Source organism: Erinaceus europaeus, chromosome 4 (assembly GCF_950295315.1).
Source record: "Erinaceus europaeus chromosome 4, mEriEur2.1, whole genome shotgun sequence".
NCBI lineage: Eukaryota > Metazoa > Chordata > Mammalia > Eulipotyphla > Erinaceidae > Erinaceus > Erinaceus europaeus.
Genome location: NC_080165.1, coordinates 88146327 through 88165398, shown reverse-complemented (window position 1 = coordinate 88165398; position 19072 = coordinate 88146327). Strand labels below are relative to the sequence as shown.

Below are 19072 nucleotides of genomic sequence, written 5' to 3'. Positions count from 1 at the left end.
TTATAAGTATATCAAATTTAGCATGTTTGAGATAAAACTCAGAATCTCTTCACCTCCATACTGATCCTCCGACTGTGATTAATTTTAATTGTCCGCCATCTTCAAAATAGCAGATGTGTTCTAAGCCATTTTGTCCAAACACATTTTTGCATAAATTATTTCTTTTTTATTTCAAAGATCTATTCTGACAGAAACATTTGGCCTTGGCATATAATTAAAAATTTAGCAATACCAATAGTTGTTTTAAACAGAATCCTCTGGTTGTCGATATGCAACTATTTACATTAATTTGCATGTAATTCATTTTTATACCTATTCGCTGGGGTATGAATATTACTTAGTCAAATAGGCAATTAATTAATACAATTTTTATATATTCTCTCATCAAAATGCACCACATGATCCCCATTTCCTTGGGAGTTCTAACTAAATCCATGGAATAGATATTTTGAGCAGCTGTGACTATTTAAGCTATTGCTATTGCATAAATAGCAATAACATCAGGTGGGCATTTTTTTTTCTTCACTATATTAAACTGAATTTTTTTCCTACAAACTCTCACTTTCTCTGATATGCTGTCCAAAAGGTTAACATTTTCTCTTAGTTCAATGTAAGCCCTAAAACTAAAAAATGCTTATTGATAATAATTTGCAAGCCAAGATTTAACTACTAAAGATTCGAATGCTGAATATTCTTTATTAGCCATTACAACAGTATTTTTAATATTATTTTTATTCATTTATTATTGGATAAAGACAGAGATAAACTGAAAGGGAAGAAATAATGAGGGAGAGAGAGACATAGAGACACCTGCAGCCCTGATTCACCACTCGTCAAGCTTTCCCCTTGCAAGTGAGGACCAGGGGCTTGAACCTAGGTCCTTGTGCAGTGTAATGTGTGTGCTTAACCAGGTGAACCACCACCTGGCCCATACCAACAATCTTTGTGTTAGAAGATGAATACAGAAACAGATAACTTACGAAATATTCAGGTTTCTGTGTGGTAAGCAGTTTCTGTTATTTTTAGTGGATAACTATGATTTACTCAAGCTTAGTTCTGTGTCAAATATTTTATGTCTATTAAAACAATCCTATGATATCCATACCATGCCAAGTATTAACCACAAATAGCTTGCCCAAGATTAAATTGAAACTGGAATTTGAATTAGACTTTTAGCATCATATAGGTGTATGGATTTTACCTACATAAAGCTTATAATTGTTTGGAAAGGAATGTGTAATATTAGTGGATTATTTTATTTCTTTAGTATTTTTATTTAGGTAGAAACAGAGAATTTGAGAAGGAAGGGGATGGTAGAGACAGAAAAAGAGAAATACCTGAAACTCTTCCTCTGCAAGTGGGGACAAGGGCTTGAACACAGGTCCTTAAGCATAACAAGGTCTGCCACCATCTGGCCCCATGTATTATTTCAAAAGTCAGTTCTCCTTTTACCTTTTCTTCTGGAAAACAATATTTTTATACCATTCCTTGCAGTGATTTGAAGAACTGAGTGTCTTATAATTTCAAGAAATGTAAAAAAACCATGCTGCATCTTACAAAATTAATAAAGCTATTTTTAAAAGGAACATTGTAGAATCTTTTCCAGCTTCATTGACTATCCTGGAAAAAAAATCATAAAATAACCAAAACATAATTCCGAGTTAACTAACACAGTCTATTTATATTAACTAAAATAAACTATTACAAAATAGATCCATATGTTTTCAGAAAATATATAACATTTCATATTATAATGTGCCTAATCCCCAATAGAAAATATTTTTCTGGACTGGAGTAGATAGCACAATGGTTATGCAAAAAGGCACTCATGCCTGAAGCTCTAAAATCCTAGGTTCAGTGCCCCACACCACCATAATCCAGAGCTGAGCAGTGCTCTGGAGAAAAAATAAAAATGAAAAAAAAAGGTTTTCTTCAGACTCCAGGTCCAGTTTCTTGTTTGTTTGTTTTTACCAGAACAGTGTTCAGCTCTGGCTTATGGTGGTACAGGGGCATTGAACTATAAATTTAAAAAAATAATTAAATACAGAATAAACTGTCTTTCCAGATAAAGAAAACAAACAAACAAACAAAAGTTTGAGGCATGAGACTCTTAGCATAACCATTATGCTATTTTCCCTGCCTAGTACATGTGGTGTCCTGTTATCAAAAGTTCATTTTGTTTTTATTTTTTATTTATTCCCTTTTGTTGCCCTTGTTGTTTTACTGTTGTAGTTATTATTGTTGTTGTTATTGACATCGTTGTTGTTGGATAGGACAGAGAGAAATGGAGAGAGGAGGGGAAGATGGGCGGGCGGAGAGAGAAAGACACCTGCAGAACTGCTCCACCACTTGTGAAGCGACTACCCTGTAGGCTGGGAGCCAGGGGCTGAAACCTGGATCCTTATGCTGGTCTCTGTGCTTTGTGCCACGTGTGCTTAACCCGCTACCACCCGACCCCCGTTTTCATTTTTCACCTAAGATATTCTCAAACATCATTGCAGGAATTTATGTGAGTAGAATTATATAAAGTGTCCAAGGAAAATCATGTACTATGATCTACCTACATTGAATTATTTTTTCTCTATAGTATAAAACGGAATCAAGTCCATATATGAAAGCAGTCACTCAGAGACCAGTTATTTGATTTTCTCCTATATTTAGAGGCTCTTGTCATAGAAAAGTGAAAAAAAAAAAGATTGGTTCTGTAAAATAACATTCAAATGAAGGGAAGATGGACTATATTAGATGCTAAAAATATGAAGACTGACAAAGTACTACAGGGAGAGGTGAGAGAAATAGAGCAATTAGAGTGAGTTTTCGATAAAAGTCCAGGTTTAACCAGAAAATAGGCATTTCATTTACATTTACAGAAAAGTCTATATTTTGAAAAAAATTACATTTTAATGTATTCGTTAAATTGTTCCTTATTTATTTATTATTTTTGCCTCCAGGGTTATCACTGGAACTTAGTACCACATAACAAATCCACTACTCTTGGTGGCCATTTTTTCCTTTTTATGGGCTAGGACAGAGCAAAATTGAGAGAGGGGAGGTTAATCCTGGAGAACAATGCTCTTTTCCATGACCAAATACCATGTAGACTTATAAAATATATGTGAAATTAAGTAAATAAATATTAAACTTGACTGAAAAGACTAACATTAAAAAAAAGATTAAAAACCAAGATATAAAACTCTATTTACTGGTACAAATGAAAACTAGGGATCAAATCTATATTTGATATAGCAACCCCTGTCTTAGATATATATCAGAAATAATAAGTACATTGTGTTCAAAAAAAAAGACATGGCATGTCAAAGAATTTTAATAACAACCTTGTTTACAATAGCCCTGAGCTAGAACCTACCAAAATTTGCATCAGTGGTAGATAATTGGTAATCCGGTCATGCATCAGAATATTATAAGGCACATGTAATAGTAGGTAAAAGTCACACACAAAATGACACATTTTTATTCCATTTAGATAAAAGGGAGGAACAGGCAAATTTTAGACTTCCTTTTATATATAAAATTTATGTTAGTGGGTGGACAAGAAATGTGAGAGCATCAAGGTAAAATATCCGGCTTCAAAATCATTTTGGCTGGGCCCTGCCAAGACAACCACAAGTGGGCCTTATACTTCAATAAGCACTTACTTTAAGTTGAAAAAAATTTTTATGGCCTGAAAGTGATTTTACAAATATCCTTCTGCCCCCTGGAAAATAAAAGATTCCCCACTGCTATCAGATGCATGTGTTGTGTCCTTTGGCACACAATGGGTAGAACTGGAATTGACTTTGCTTAGTGCAGTGAAAAGGGAAATCAAAGATAGCTTCTCTCTTGTGTGGAATATAGAGAATGAAACCATACTTAATTGCAAAAAAAAAGAAAAAAAAGTAGCTAATGTGAACACCATCTCAAAGTCTTTATGAAAACTACAATGATTATAATTTGGGTGTGGAGGGGATCCAACTTTGGTATTGAGTATAGTATAGGATATACCCATGCAATTTTATGATCTTGTGAGCCACTATAAAATCATTAATAAAAACTGAAATAAAAAAGGAAGAAGAAATAAGAAAGGTTTTGGAATGCTGGTCATTTTTTTGTTTTTTCTTTTTTTTTTTTTCCTTGATAGTAACAGTATTGACAATGGCATGAACATTTTGTTGGCATATATTTATGACTTGTACATTTTCTACAACTGTGGTAATTCAAACAACAGCAAGGTTTACTAAATATAAGAAACAGTCTTGCAAAGTGACCATTTCAAATAAATTCATTAGGAATATTGTTTTGTTCTGTGACATGTATTTTACATTCTTTTGATGTATCTTATTTCAAGATATTTAATTTATCACATGTATCCTTAATCTTTAATATATTTGAGGAGATCTACTCAAGAAATACTTTTCTTTCATAAAGTCATAATAATAATAAATAAGTTTTCCTTTATTTCTACAGTTGACCTCAAGTTGATGTTTACTTACAGTTTGATGCAGAAATAAAACCTTTGTTTAACACCATTTGCATAATGAAGCTTCTTCAAAAGTATCATTTTAAGACTTTATGAGAACTATGGTGGTTATAACTGAGAGAGTATGGGCACAGAACTTTGGTGGTGGGTGTGATGTAGAACCATATATCCTGCCATCTTATAGCTTTGTAAACCAATATTATTCACAATTATTTTTAAAGCCCTTGGGAAAAATAGTAAAACTTTAAAAAGAATCATGTTAAATGAGTAAGTTAGAAATATCTCAATTATAGATAGAACTTAAGAACTAGAAAGACAAGGCAAAAACAAGGTGAAATTTTGACTAGGTGTGATCTGTTACAACATGGCCATTGACTGGGGGCAAAAGGCAATAGAGAGGGTCCTGGTTACACAATGGAGAAAGACAGGAAGAACTTAAGAACTAGAAAGACAAGGCAAAAACAAGGTGAAATTTTGACTAGGTGTGATCTGTTACAACATGGCCATTGACTGGGGGCAAAAGGCAATAGAGACGGTCCTGGTTACACAATGGAGAAAGAAAGGAAGAACTTAAGAACTAGAAAGACAAGGCAAAAACAAGGTGAAATTTTGACTAGGTGTGATCTGTTACAACATGGCCATTGACTGGGGGCAAAAGGCAATAGAGAGGGTCCTGGTTACACAATGGAGAAAGACAGGAAGAACTTAAGAACTAGAAAGACAAGGCAAAAACAAGGTGAAATTTTGACTAGGTGTGATCTGTTACAACATGGCCATTGACTGGGGGCAAAAGGCAATAGAGAGGGTCCTGGTTACACAATGGAGAAAGACAGGAAGAACTTAAGAACTAGAAAGACAAGGCATAAACAAGGTGAAATTTTGACTAGGTGTGATCTGTTACAACATGGCCATTGACTGGGGGCAAAAGGCAATAGAGAGGGTCCTGGTTACACAATGGAGAAAGACAGGAAGAACTTAAGAACTAGAAAGACAAGGCAAAAACAAGGTGAAATTTTGACTAGGTGTGATCTGTTACAACATGGCCAATGACTGGGGGCAAAAGTAAATAGAGAGGGTCTTGGTTACACAATAGAGAAAAACAGGAAGTTGGTGGTGGAAGTGGTATGCAGACATTTATCATGGGAAGATAAAAAATTATAGCTATGTGACAATAGCTATCCTGAAAATCATCACTACCCTAATAAAACAAAAAAAAAAAAAAAGGAAAAAGAAAAAAAGAAATTATGCTCTTTTCATAAATGCCACATATGGCATTTTCAAATTCTTTTATTCAATATGCGTTTCTTATTAAGTAGCAACTTATATCTGATGTAAATAGAATTTTTTAATCTTTATTTATTGGATAGAGACATCCAGAAATTGAGAGGGTAGGGGGAGATAGAGAGGGAGAGATAATAAAAGACACTTGCAGCATGGCTTCACCACTTGCATAGCTTTCCCCCTGCAAGTGGGGAATAAATTGAACTTTGTTATAAACCTATCTGATCATCTTTTACTCAGAATATATTTTATATTTACATGATTACTGGTACATGGGATTTTTGTTAAGTCTGCTATTTTACTTTTTGTTTTATTTTTGTCATGTCTATTCATTTGTATTAAAATATTGTTTCTATCTTATCCAACTTTTCTTTCTAATTTTTTTTTATTGGTGGGATTAATACTTTACAGTAAACAGTAAGTATACTTGTTGGTACATGTGGAGAGTTAATCAGTTTTCTGCAAAACACTCTGTCCTCCAGCCTAGGTCCTCCTCCATCATAGGACCTGAAAGCACCACCCCCATGTGACCCTTCAGTGTCCTTTGCTGTGTTGCAATACACCAAACACTGTCAATTTCTGTTTTGTGGATGGGGTCATTTGCTTTTTTGATGCTAAGTTTGCTGAGCTCTTTGTGTATTTTGGTTATTCGTCTCTTGTCTGATGTATGTCATGTGAAGATCTTCTCCATTCTGTGAGGGTTCTCTTTGTTTGTGTGATAGTTTATTTGGCTGTGCAGAAGCTTTTCAATTTGATGTAGTCCCCCCACCCCCCCACCCCCCGGAGCCTGACATCTGATATGCGGGTGGATCCAAGTTATTGTCTGGGGAGATGATGTCATGGCTGAGAAAAAGACCAGAACACTGCTTCAGGGAAATGAGTAGTTCCCAAATATGGGAAAGGTGTATAAGTATTGTTGACTGTAAACCCCATCAATTTAATCTGATCTGGGGTCCATATTCAGTTTAGGAGCCTATGTGACCTCTGCGTTCCCATATATCTGAGCTCATATTCTGTGGTCATGAGTAGGAATATTCTAAGCTGCCCCAATTTCAAGACCCATATTCCTTAGGTGGAAGATAGAGTATGTTGTTCATGAGCACAGACCTCTAGAAAACAAAACAAAACACCAAACAGACAAACGAGAAAAATAGTAATAGAATTTTTTCACTTCCTTGTTTCAGTGATTTGCCAAAATCTATAAATCTGTAAGACAATGTCCATATGCCTTAATTTATTTTTTGACTTAGGAGTTGAGTGTTAAATAAATATAGAACATCTAGAAAATGAGGGGGAAAAAGACACATAGTTATAAATCCTTCCTGGAAGCAACAGAAATTTAAGAATTGCTTATGATGCCTTGGATATTAGTCTCCTAGAAGTCATAATTTCAATTGTGAGCTTGGTAATAACAAAGAAGGAAAAATTATAGAAGGAAAAGGAAAGAATCATGAATACACACACACACACACATATGGACAGGGCAAAGGAGGGATAGCTTTTAGGAGTAGTCAAAAAAATTAAGTTCTGCATAACCATTATGCTGTTTCCCAGAGTGCACATTTACTCTCCCAACCTCGAAAGAAAGAAAGAAAGAAAGAAAGAAAGAAAGAAAGAAAGAAAGAAAGAAAGAAAGAAAGAAAGAGAAGTAGAAAGGAGGGAAGGTAGGAAGGTAGGAAGGTAGGAAGGAAGGAAGGAAGGAAGGAAGGAAGGAAGGAAGGAAGGAAGGAAGGAAGGGAGGGAAGGAGGGAGGGTGAAATATGGGCAGCAGGGAGGCCAGAGACATCTCATTCAGAAAGCACACATTTTATCAAGCACATGGACATAGCATACAAAGGGAAAACATAAAGAGTAGTGGAGTGGGGGTGGGTGGGTGGTGGCACACCTTGTTGAGCACATATATTGCAGTGTACAGGGACCTGGGTTCGAGTCTGTTCCTTGACTGCAGGGGTAGAGGTTTGCAAGTAGTGATGTGGTGTTGGCAGATGTCTCTCTGTCTCTCCCCCTTCTACCACCCCCTTCCCTCTCGACTTCTGGTTGTCTCTATCCAATAAATAAAAATAATAAATTTTTTTAAAAAATAACTTCATTTCAACCAGTAAACAGAAATCAAACAGTCAAATATCATGAGATAAAAAGTAACCAGATATCCATGATGCAGTTCTGATAGTCTGTATTGAAAAATAACTTATAGTGATTTACTCATAGAGTGAAAAGACACAAGCAAACATATAGCTGATTTTTTTTACCCAGAAAATATTCCATTGGAGTGAAATTACAAATATAAAATGTATCCTTTAATATAACTCAGATGCTAAAACATTATCTTCTGTCCTAATCTTTCCTACAATTCAGTTCTCTATAGGATTTAGATCTCTGTTAACTTTGTATAGAGGTTGTGATCCTTAGAAAGTTGACTCTCAGGAGTCTGGTGGTAGCACAGCAGGTTAAGTGCAGGTGGCTCAAAGCACAAGGACCTGCATAAGGATCCCCATTCGAGCCCCAGCTCCTCACCTGCAGGGGGTCGATTCACAGTTGGTGAAGCAGGTCTGCAGGAGTCTGTCTTTCTCTCCTCATCTCTGCCTTCCCCTCCTTTCTCCATTTCTCTCTGTCCTATCTAACAATGACATCAACAACAACAACAATAAAAAACAACAGGAGCAACAAAAGGGGAAATAAATAAATAAATATTTTAAAAAAGAAAGTTGACTCTCCCCAAGAAGGATCAAGTGTTTCACAGTTAAATGATAAGTCAAAGCTAGATTTTTATTTTCCTCTTTGTATTCTTCTTCGATGAATTTTTAGGTCTTATTATCTTTGTTATGCTTCATCATGTGAAATCATTCTATGGGATGTCTTCCTGCACATTTGTTATGTGTGTAAAGATAATTTTGTTTTTAAATCCCTTCCCAGACAAGTTATTAATTACAGTGTCTATCTTCTCCTCAGTTCCTCATTGGTATTCACCCCAATGACATCATTAGTCAGCATGAAAATCCCTGCCAATATAAACATAATAAGAAGGTGCCAGGGGAAACATGTTTGTCAAATAATAGTGGGGTTCTTTTTTTAGCTTTTCTTTAGGAAATAACAGCTGATGTCCATTTAAAATATACTGATGAGAGTGTATAAAAAGTGACTTTTTTTAAAGTTGCTTTCTATTAATTTTAGACAACCTTTTGGGTGGCACATTTCACACCACAGATGTTTTCAACTTGTCTAATCTGTCAAAATTGTAAAAAAAAAAAAAAAAAAAAAAAAGACTAGCACATTTACTGAGTACAGAGAGATTTATAGGTTATTTTGCCAGCATGTGGGGATGGGCTGGGAATCTGAGCCAAGTGTATTGTTATATTGGCACAGGAAGAAAAGGAGGCACATTCAACATTAGAAAGGAGAGCCAATACCAGATTGGCAGGATGCAGTAAAAGGAAGGAAAAAAATTCTCAGAACTACAGAGAGAGTTTGTTTACCATTTTATAAATACACTAATAGTTTCTCTGCTTAAGTATACACGCTGTAATTTTTCTGTATGGCTCCATCTGTAACCTGGTTGCAAGATCACTTTTTATAGAGACATTCTTCTTCTTCTTCTAGAGTTTGCCCTTCTTCCATAGCCAGTCAACAGCAAAGCTGTCAGGAGCTGCTTATTGCTGGCTTTGAAAGTGACTGGGATCCATGTGGATTCAGTCAGCTAGGAAGGATCCTCAGTTTCCTCAATGAATGGGTACTCATGGGATGCACCACGAGAAGGTCGATCCAATGCAACCCATAGAGACATTAATATAGGCTATCCTTACAGGTGTATTCACTTGCTTTTATTATTTTCCACTTAGATTATTTTATTTTAGCTTTACACATTTATTTATATTAAATTGATATGTTCACCAGTTTACTATTCTTAAAGTTTCTTTTTTGTTCTAGAAAATCCCGTGTAAAATTAATATTTTTATTAAAAACATATAGATAATATTAAATTTATTTTAATTTTATTATTTTCTAAGTTTTATTTATTTTTAATTATGATAGAAACAGGTAGGTGTGAGGAGAGGAAGGAGAGAGAAAAGAGAAAGAGAGACACTTGCAGCTTGCTCCATTGCTTGTGAAGCTTCTCCCCCGCAGGTGGGAACCAGGGACTTGAGCCAGGGTCTTTTAAAAATATATATATTTATTTACTTATGTATTAAACAGAGATAGAGAGAGACTGAGAAGGGAGGGTGAGATAGAGGGGGGGAAAGACAGAGAGACACTTGCAGCCCTATTTCACCACTAATGAAACTTTCCCACTGCAGGTAGGGAGCAGGAGCTTGAACCTGGGTCCTTGCACACTGCAATGTGTACACTTAACCAGGTACGCCACCTGGTCCCAACCAGGGTCTGTATCCATGATACCATGTGTGCTTTACTGTTTGCAACACTGCTGAGCTCCAACTATTTTATCATTTAAAATTCATCCCTGAAGCAATAAAAATAAGCACATTCAAAGGCTTTCACTGACACTTAGTGGCAAACTATGGAACTACAATATATTTTTAAAAGTTGACATAGTTATCATTTTGTATGTGTATGACATAACAAACAGCAATCAAGAGTTAGTAATCTTAGATGTGTAAAGAAATACAGGTATAGTTAATAGCCAACAATTTGTACATTTTATTAAAATAATAGATTATATAATAGCACAACCTAGTACAAATATTACTTTAGTTTTACAAATAATAAATATATTATCTATAAAAATAACAAATTACTCTTTATTACTGCCATTAATGTATTGAAAAAACTATTTTAAAATAATTTTATTTCACTAGATAATTTGTTTTTTACTTTACAAATATGTTAACATTGTGCCCTGATATTTTCATTCTGTGTTTACATATTTGAAGGATATCATTATTCATTCCATTATTTTATTTTCTATCCTCTTTCATCGGGCAAATCCTTTCTCAATTTTTACAATATGTAAATAATTCAAAATTTACTATTTATTCAGCTTTAAAAAGGATTTTATATATTTATGAATGAATTAGAGAGCAGAGTGTTGCTGCGGCATATGTGGTACTGAAGATAAAGAATGGAGCTTCAGGGCTGCAAAGCAAGCATTTACTTACTGAGCAACATTTCTGACATTTATAAAATCTGTTTTTAAGTATACAGTTCCATGTCATTAAGCAGAGTCATATCCAAAGATGAGCTGTTTGAACCATTTGTTGACTATCTGCAGTGTGACATTTTTGCCAAGTTAATTAGAATAAGTTGTGGTGATATTTTTGTCAACTCAGAGAGAGAGAGAGAGAGAAAGAGAGGGAGGGAGAGAGGGAGGGAGAGGGAGAGGGAGAGAGTAGTTGTGACATTCTGGGAGGGAAAAAGAATTCAGTATAGTTTTCAAGTCAGAAATGCTTTTTTTTATTATTATTTAAGAAAGGAGACATTAACAAAACCATAGGATAACAGGGATACAGTTCCACACAATTCCCCCACCAGATCTCCATATCCCATCCCCTCCCCTGATAGCTTTCCCATTCTCTATCCCTCTGGGAGTATGAACCCAGGGTCATTGTGGGTTGCAGGTGGAAGGTCTGGCTTCTGTAATTGCTTCCCCGCTGAACATGGGCATTGACTGGTTGATCCATACTCCCGTCTGCCTCTCTCTTTCTCTAGAAGGGTAGGTCTCTGGGAAAGCAGAGCTGCAGGACACATTGGTAGGGTTGTCTGTCCAGGGAAGTCTGGTCGGCATCATGCTGGCATCTGGAACCTGGTGGCTGAAAAGAGAATTAACATACAAAGCCAAAAAACCTGTTAAACAACCATGGACCTAAAGACTGGAATAGTGCAGATGAAGTGTTGGGGGGTATTCCCTTCAGGCTCTTGTGTACTTCTGCTTTCAGGTATATATTTTTCCCTAGTTCATGGGCACATGTGAACATATGCTCTCAGGAGACCTAGACTATATCTAGGTTTGGGGACTTTATTGGAGAGTGGACCACCTGGAATGGAATTAGAGAATAGTATGAAAGGAGTGATGAAGCTGAAGGGTTGTCATTCCATACCTGAAGTCTCTGGACACAGTCTGAAGTGAAGCATGCTGGAGTGGCACTCATTGCATTAATTGGGATACAATAATATTTAATTTGAATGGAGAGAAGCATGCAGAAAAGTGCACCCCACCCTAAGGTTCCAGGATTGGGGGAAATATAGGCTCTATAGTGGGGATGTGAGGTTCCTGCTGTCTTAGGGTTCAAGAAGACAATGGATAGTTATTGTTATCATCACATTATTTGGTAATTGGGTTAACTTTGAAAAGTCCCTTTGTTAGGGTTTGGGATATAATACCCAGCATCTTGTATATAGCTGTGCTGCCAGTTGCTTTTGTTCTCCCTGGTCTAGGCTTTTGAGTGAGTCAACATATCAAAGACAGCCTATGTATTAAAAAGACTCCATCTGTGTTTTAAGAAGTTATAAACAAATTTCACCTTGTTTTTGCCTTGTCTTTCTATTTCTTAAGTTCTAGACATATGATCAATTTTCCCCTCTCATATTAATTAAATAGTGGTTTATATGTCTACACTTTAATAGGAGTGTACATAAACACCATTCCCACCACCAAAAGACTGTTCCCATCCAAATCAACCACCCCCACCCCCCGAACCCCCCCACCACTCCAGGAAGCCCAATGGCCACCCTCCCCTTCACCACAAGGTTTTTACTTTGGTGCCCTGCTCTCAATTTAATCAGATCCTGCTTTTAGTTTTTTAGTTTCTGTTCTTCTTTCTCAACTTCTGTTGATGAGTGGGGACATCCCATACTCATCTTTATCTTTCTGGCTTAGCTGACTTCTAGCTCTTTCCTTCTAGCTTTTTCCAAGATGGGTCAGAGAAGGTGGGTTCATTGTTCTTAATAGCTGTGTAGTATTCCATTGTGTATATGTACCACAGCTTTCTCAGCCACTCATCTGCTGTTGGGCACCTGGGTTCCTTCCAGATTTTAGCTATTATGAATTGTGCTGCTATGAAGATAGATGTACGCATATCTTTCCGGTTGGGCATTATGAGATCCTTGGGGTATTTCCCCAGGAGAGTAATTACTGGGTCATATAGAACGTCTATGTCTAGCCTTGTGAGAGTTCTCCAGAGAGGTTGGACCAATTTACATTCACACCAACAGTGCAAAAGGGTTCCTCTGTCCCCACAGCCTCTCCAGCATTTGTTGCTGCTGTCCTTTTTTATGTATGCCATTCTTACAGGAGTGAGGAGGTATCTCAGTGTTGTCTTAATTTGCATTTCTCTGACAATCAGCTACCTGGAGCAGTTTTTCATATGTTTGTTAGCCTTTTGGATCTTCTCTGAAGTGAATGTCTTGTTCATATCCTCTGCCCATTTTTGGATGGGGTCATTTGGTTTTTTGGCTACTCTCTTCCCTGATCCAGCTTTCTAGTCCTTTTCCCAACTATGACACTATCTCCCCAGACAATAAACTAGGTCAAACTGCATATTAGATGTCAGCCTTAGGCAAAAACCAATAAAGTCATGGGCCCCTTGGAATATACCTTAAATAGACCTACTAGGTTTTTCCATAATGGAGAACCTAAATCTTCATCTGCAATATTCTTGCCTTTAGGTTCATGATTAGTCAACAATTTTTTCTGCTTTCTATCTTAACTCTTTTTCAGCCACCAGCTTCCAGATGCTACCATGGTACAAATCTGACTTCCCTGGGCAGACAATCCCACCAATGTGTCCTAGAGCTCCACATCCCCAGAGCTCTACCCCACTCAGGAAAGAGAAAGACAGACTGGGAATATGAATTGACCATATGCCCATGTTCAGTGGGGAAACAATTACAAAAACCAGACCTCCCACCTTCTGCATCCCATAATGATCCTGGGTCCATACTCCCAGGGTAATAAAAAATAGGAAAGATATCAAGGGAAGGAGTTGTATACTAAGTTCTAGTGGTGTGAATTGTGTGGAAATGTACCCCGTTTATCCTAGTCTTGTCAATATTTCCATTTCCTTTAAATGAAAATTAAAAAAACATTCTCAGTATATGCAGATTTTAATAAATTGTATATTCTTATTAAAAATAAACCTTCATTCAGTGACTTAAATTTAATAAATCATACTTTTATTTCTTTACTATATGAGTTCACTAATCCCTGCATCATTTAGGTACATAGCTGCAGCTCTGAGAAGCTAGTGATATTCTGGGTGAGTTCAGTTCTCTTTTAATGAATCAAATCCACAAAAGGTATGAATTGAAGTAGGAACACCTATATAATTCAGAATTCAGTGATTATATATAACCTTTGGGTACAGCAGATATGGGGAAGACAGAGAACTACGGAGAAACTTTATGTCCATCCTCTAAAGAGCAATGAACAAGACAGCACAGCATTTAAACATAGGGATAAACTGAAAAGCAATGAGGAAGACTCAGATGTCAAAGTATAAAGAGTAAATTTCACCTGAGGTGATATTTAAGGACCATCAAGTATAACAGAGAAAATATGATTTCTTAATATTTATATATGTTTTGCTACAATGCAAACACATATACACAGAGAGAGAGAGGTGTAGAGAAAAGACAAGTTCTTCATTTGGCATTCAATCCAAACTGTACTTGTATTTCTGTTTTATGAGCCATTCATCCTTAAATACCAAATTCTCCATATTTCAATTACTATATGTATAAAATGTATAATGATGTCTTCTTTGAGAATGTCATTGAGATCAAGCAATCTTAAGTATATGAAATATATAACCAAGTATCTGGCAGTGATAGGGACTAAATAATTATCTTTAAGTTACTTCATCTAGTAAGAGTTTCAAGTGAAAAGTTTAGAAACCAATAACTGTAAACATCTTGGATGAGTTAATCATCATAGATCACTGAAAATAGCTAACTCCTAATTTATTTCAATTCAACAAATATTTCTGGAGTATCTAGTTAATGCATAACCCTGTGAAAATAGAAATATGAATCAAAGATTATTCCTTAACTTCTGAAAATTGTAATTCAAATTCAAATAAAATGTGATAAATTAGATAACACTGAGAAATGCCTTCCAAGATAAATGATCTTGCTTTAAGCATGTGGTCAGCATTCACATAGAGTGACTAGTGCAATGAAAATACAATCCTCAGGGGCTGGGTAGTGGCACACCTGGTTGAGTGCAAGTATTATAATGCACAAGTATGCAGTTAAGAGCCTCTGATCCTCACCTGCATGGGGAAAGCCTTGCAAGTGGTGAAGCAGTGTTGCAGGTGTCTGTTTTTCTCCCTCTCTATCACTCCCTTCTTGATTTCTGACTGGCTCTTTCCAATAAATAAATAAATATACAAAAAAAGAAAAATAAAAAATACAGCCCCAAATTGTATTCCTTTTATCTTTACTGACTTGTCAACTGTATAGGAATAGTGTCTTTCTTACCACTATATTCTTACCAATACCTTCTCTCTTTGTTCAGTCACTGACTGCATTACTCTGTTCAGGTTACTCAATGTAGTGCCAAAGACTGGGTGGTTTACGTACAAGATAAATTTATTTTTCACAGTACTAGAAACTGAAAAGTTCACAATAAAGATGCTAGTAGGCTTAATATCTTTGAGAACTTCCTGGACTATATGGTGAAAGAGGCAGATAATTTCTCTAGGATCCACTATTGATTTTAGTAACCATACTTATGAGAACTTTGACTTCATGACCATATCACATCCCAAATAGCTATCTTCCAATACCATTACTTTGAGTGTCAAATTGGTTTTTGTTGTTGTTGTCATTGGGCTTCATCATTCTTGTCAACTTTTTAGATAGAAAGATTTTAAAAGAGGCAGGTAGGGAAAGATACCAAAACACTGAAGCCTTTCCCAGTACAGTGTTGATACTCTTTGCAGTGCAGTCACCCTCCCATGTGAACTATATTCCTGACTCTTCAGTGCTAGGTCTTATGATATGAATGTTGGGGAACTTATGCAGTCAACAGCAATATCTTTTCCTCTCTCTTTCCAAATTAGTTTGTGTAGCAGTTTGGAAGAACCATCATATGAGAACTGTAACCAACTACTTCATAGTCAACCTTTCTCTGGCTGATGTGCTTGTAACCATCACCTGCCTTCCAGCAACCTTGGTTGTGGATATCACTGAGACTTGGTTCTTTGGAGAGGCCCTCTGCAAAGTGGTCCCTTATTTACAGGTAACTTTTCTTTCCTTTCCTTTCTTTTCTTTTTTTATGTTGACACTAGGGTTATTGCTGAGGCTTGGTGCCTACATGATGACTCCATTGTTCCCAGTGTCCACTTCTTTTCTTGTTTTTCTTTTATGTTAAAGACAGAGAGAAATGGGTGAGTGAGAGGGAGTGGGAGAGAGAGAGAGATGCCTGCAGTACTGCTCTACCAATTTTGTTTTGAGGGGGTTAATGCTTTACACTGTGGTCATTGATATATGAGTACTATGTCATATATAAGATAACAGCTATCAGTGGGGGAGAAGGTAAGAAAGAAGTCATCTGTAATAAAAAGAATATAAAAGACAATGAGGCCTCTTGTAATGAGAAGATTTTGAGAGTAGTAGAATCAATGGCTAGTGAAGTATAGAATATATTAACATATTCATATAAAATTATCATATATGTAGTAAGCATGCTTAACATGTTTATTAAGTATTAAATTTCCAATTCAAAAAATTTGAGGTATTATTAGTTACAAAGAAATCTGGACTGAGGCTATTTGATTTTTAGAGACAAGTTGCTAATACAAGGCAACTCTGGTAAGGCTATCCTCACAGAGAATTTTCTTCTAACATAACTCCTGTGTTTCTTTGGGGACACCATTTTGAAAATAAACTGATGGAAAAAAGACTTTGTTACTTGAAAATATAAAATGAGAAACTGATAATTCAAAAATACTGATTAAATGCTATTGCAATCAAATTACTATATGGTAATTAAAAATGCTACTATCTACAGGTGAACTTTTTTTTCCTTTTAAAGATATGTTGTTCCTTATAATAGAAACATTTTATGACATATAGAAATGATCACTCAAAAATAGCAGTAGTGTTTATTCAAAGGATATAATTTTATAAACTATAAAATCTGTTCTTGTTTTTTAAGTGAGATCATTCCATATTCATTCTTCTCTTTCTGGCTTATCTCACTTAACACAATTCCTTCAAGCTCTATTCAGGATGAGGTAAAGAAAGTAATTTCAGGAGTCGGGCTGTAGCGCAGCGGGTTAAGCGCATGTGGCGCAAAGCACAAGGACCGGCATAAGGATCCCGGTTCGAACCCCGGCTCCCCACCTGCAGGGGAGTCGCTTCACAGGCGGTGAAGCAGGTCTGCAGGTGTCTATCTTTCTCTCCACCTCTCTGTCTTCCCCTCCTTTCTCCATTTCTCTCTGTCCTATCCAACAACGACAACAACAATAATAACTACAACAATAAAACAACAAGGGAAACAATAGGGAATAAATAAATTTTAAAAAAGAAAGTAATTTCATCATTTTTAATAGCTGAGTATTATTTTATTGTGTATATATAGTATATTATTCTCAGCTACTTACCCATTGTTGGGCACCTAGGTTGCTCCCAAGTTTGGGCTATTACAAATTGTGCTGTTGTGAACATGAGTATACACAGTTATCTTTGGGAACAGAAAAGAGAAACATAAAGTAAAACGTTGACTGGTTGGAGGTATTGAAACCAAGCAAAAATCCCTGGAAAAGGAAGACAGGGAAAGGGTTGAGTGGTGGACTTTCAAGTCCCGATGCATAATGATGGAAAAGGACTTAAGCTAAGATTCAGAGTGTTTTGTAGACAACTATATTAGTGAGATGGGAAATGCTACCCATGTACCAACAACTATACTGTAAAACGTTAACCTCTCAGAATAAAATGTAATGTTTGGCATTGCATCCTGGGAGGTGGTACAATGGATAAAGCATTGAATTCAAAAGCATAAATTCTTCAGTTTGATTCCTGGTGATATGTATTCCAGAGTAATCCTCTAGTTCTCTCTCTCTCTTCTCATTCTCATCAATAAGCAAATAAATCTTTAAAATAACAATTATTTAATGTTGAACAAATTATATTTTACTTGCATATTTTTCCTGTTTAAAGGAAGCTAGTACATTTTTCCTAGTACATTTCTAGTACTTTATATATCTGTTATTTATTAGAAATCATCTGCATTAAAATATGAGGGCAACCTGGTTATAGGTATAACTGGTCGATCCATTTAGCACCTGATGCTTCCCTGGTATTATGTTTTGCTATTCCCCCTCTCTAGACAGTGTCAGTATCTGTATCTGTCCTCACACTGAGCTGCATTGCCTTGGATAGATGGTATGCAATATGTCACCCTCTGATGTTTAAGAGCACAGCCAAACGGGCCCGCAAGAGCATTGTCATCATTTGGATTGTCTCCTGCATTATAATGATTCCTCAAGCCATTGTTATGGAGCGCAAAGCTATGGTTCCTGACATAGTCAATAAAACAATTCTCTTCACAGTTTGTGAGGAACATTGGAGTGGTAAGTACACTAGAACTTACACAGTGATGTTTATATTACAATTGCAAACTGAAAATCTGAATGTATAGTCCTTGTAAAGCTGGTCATTATTTTATAGATATTTGTTAATGCATTTTTTTCTTTTAGCAAACAAACAAAAAAACTTGAAGACAAGGTACCTAAATAGTTTCAAAGAAAAAAGTCAGCCAATCTGGATTCTTTTAAACACTGTGCAATATATAAGGTTGCTTCAATATACATAAATCATTAAATGTGATCCACCACATTAATAAAAGAAAAACCAAAAACCACAGGACTATACCAGTAAATGCAAAGAAAGCCTTTGACAAAATCCAACATTCTTTCATGATCAAAATGCTACAAAAAATAAGAAAAGATGGAAAATTTCTTAACCTAGTAGAGTCTGTGTACAGAAAACTACAGCCAACATTATACACAGTGGTGAGAAACTGTAAGCATTCCCACTTAGACCATTTACTACACAGGGTTGCCCACTATCACCATTACTATTTAATATAGTGTTGGAACTTCTTGCCATAACAATCAGGCAAGAGCTATGAATTAAAGGGACACAGATTGGAAGAGAAGAAGTCAAACTATCACTATTTATAGATGATATGATAGTATATATAGAAAACCCTAAAGAATCCAGCAGGGAATTACCAGGCAATATAGTAATGTGTCAGGCTACAAAATTAAGACACAAAAGTTACTGGTGTTCCTTTATGCAATCACTGTTAGAAGAAGAAATCCATAGATCAGGCTCATTACTATTGCAACATAAACA

The 19072-nt window shown here is 35.9% G+C and overlaps 1 protein-coding gene across 1 annotated transcript in view; it reads left to right on the top strand.

Moving 5' to 3' along the window:
• Window positions 1-19072, top strand: part of HCRTR2 (hypocretin receptor 2) — a 130554-nt gene that overhangs the window by 69733 nt on the left and 41749 nt on the right. Inside the window, exons 2-3 of the mRNA XM_007516496.3 lie at window positions 15772-15950; window positions 18042-18285. Coding sequence (XP_007516558.1) covers window positions 15772-15950; window positions 18042-18285 — 423 coding nt within the window. The remainder of the gene's footprint in view (window positions 1-15771; window positions 15951-18041; window positions 18286-19072) is intronic.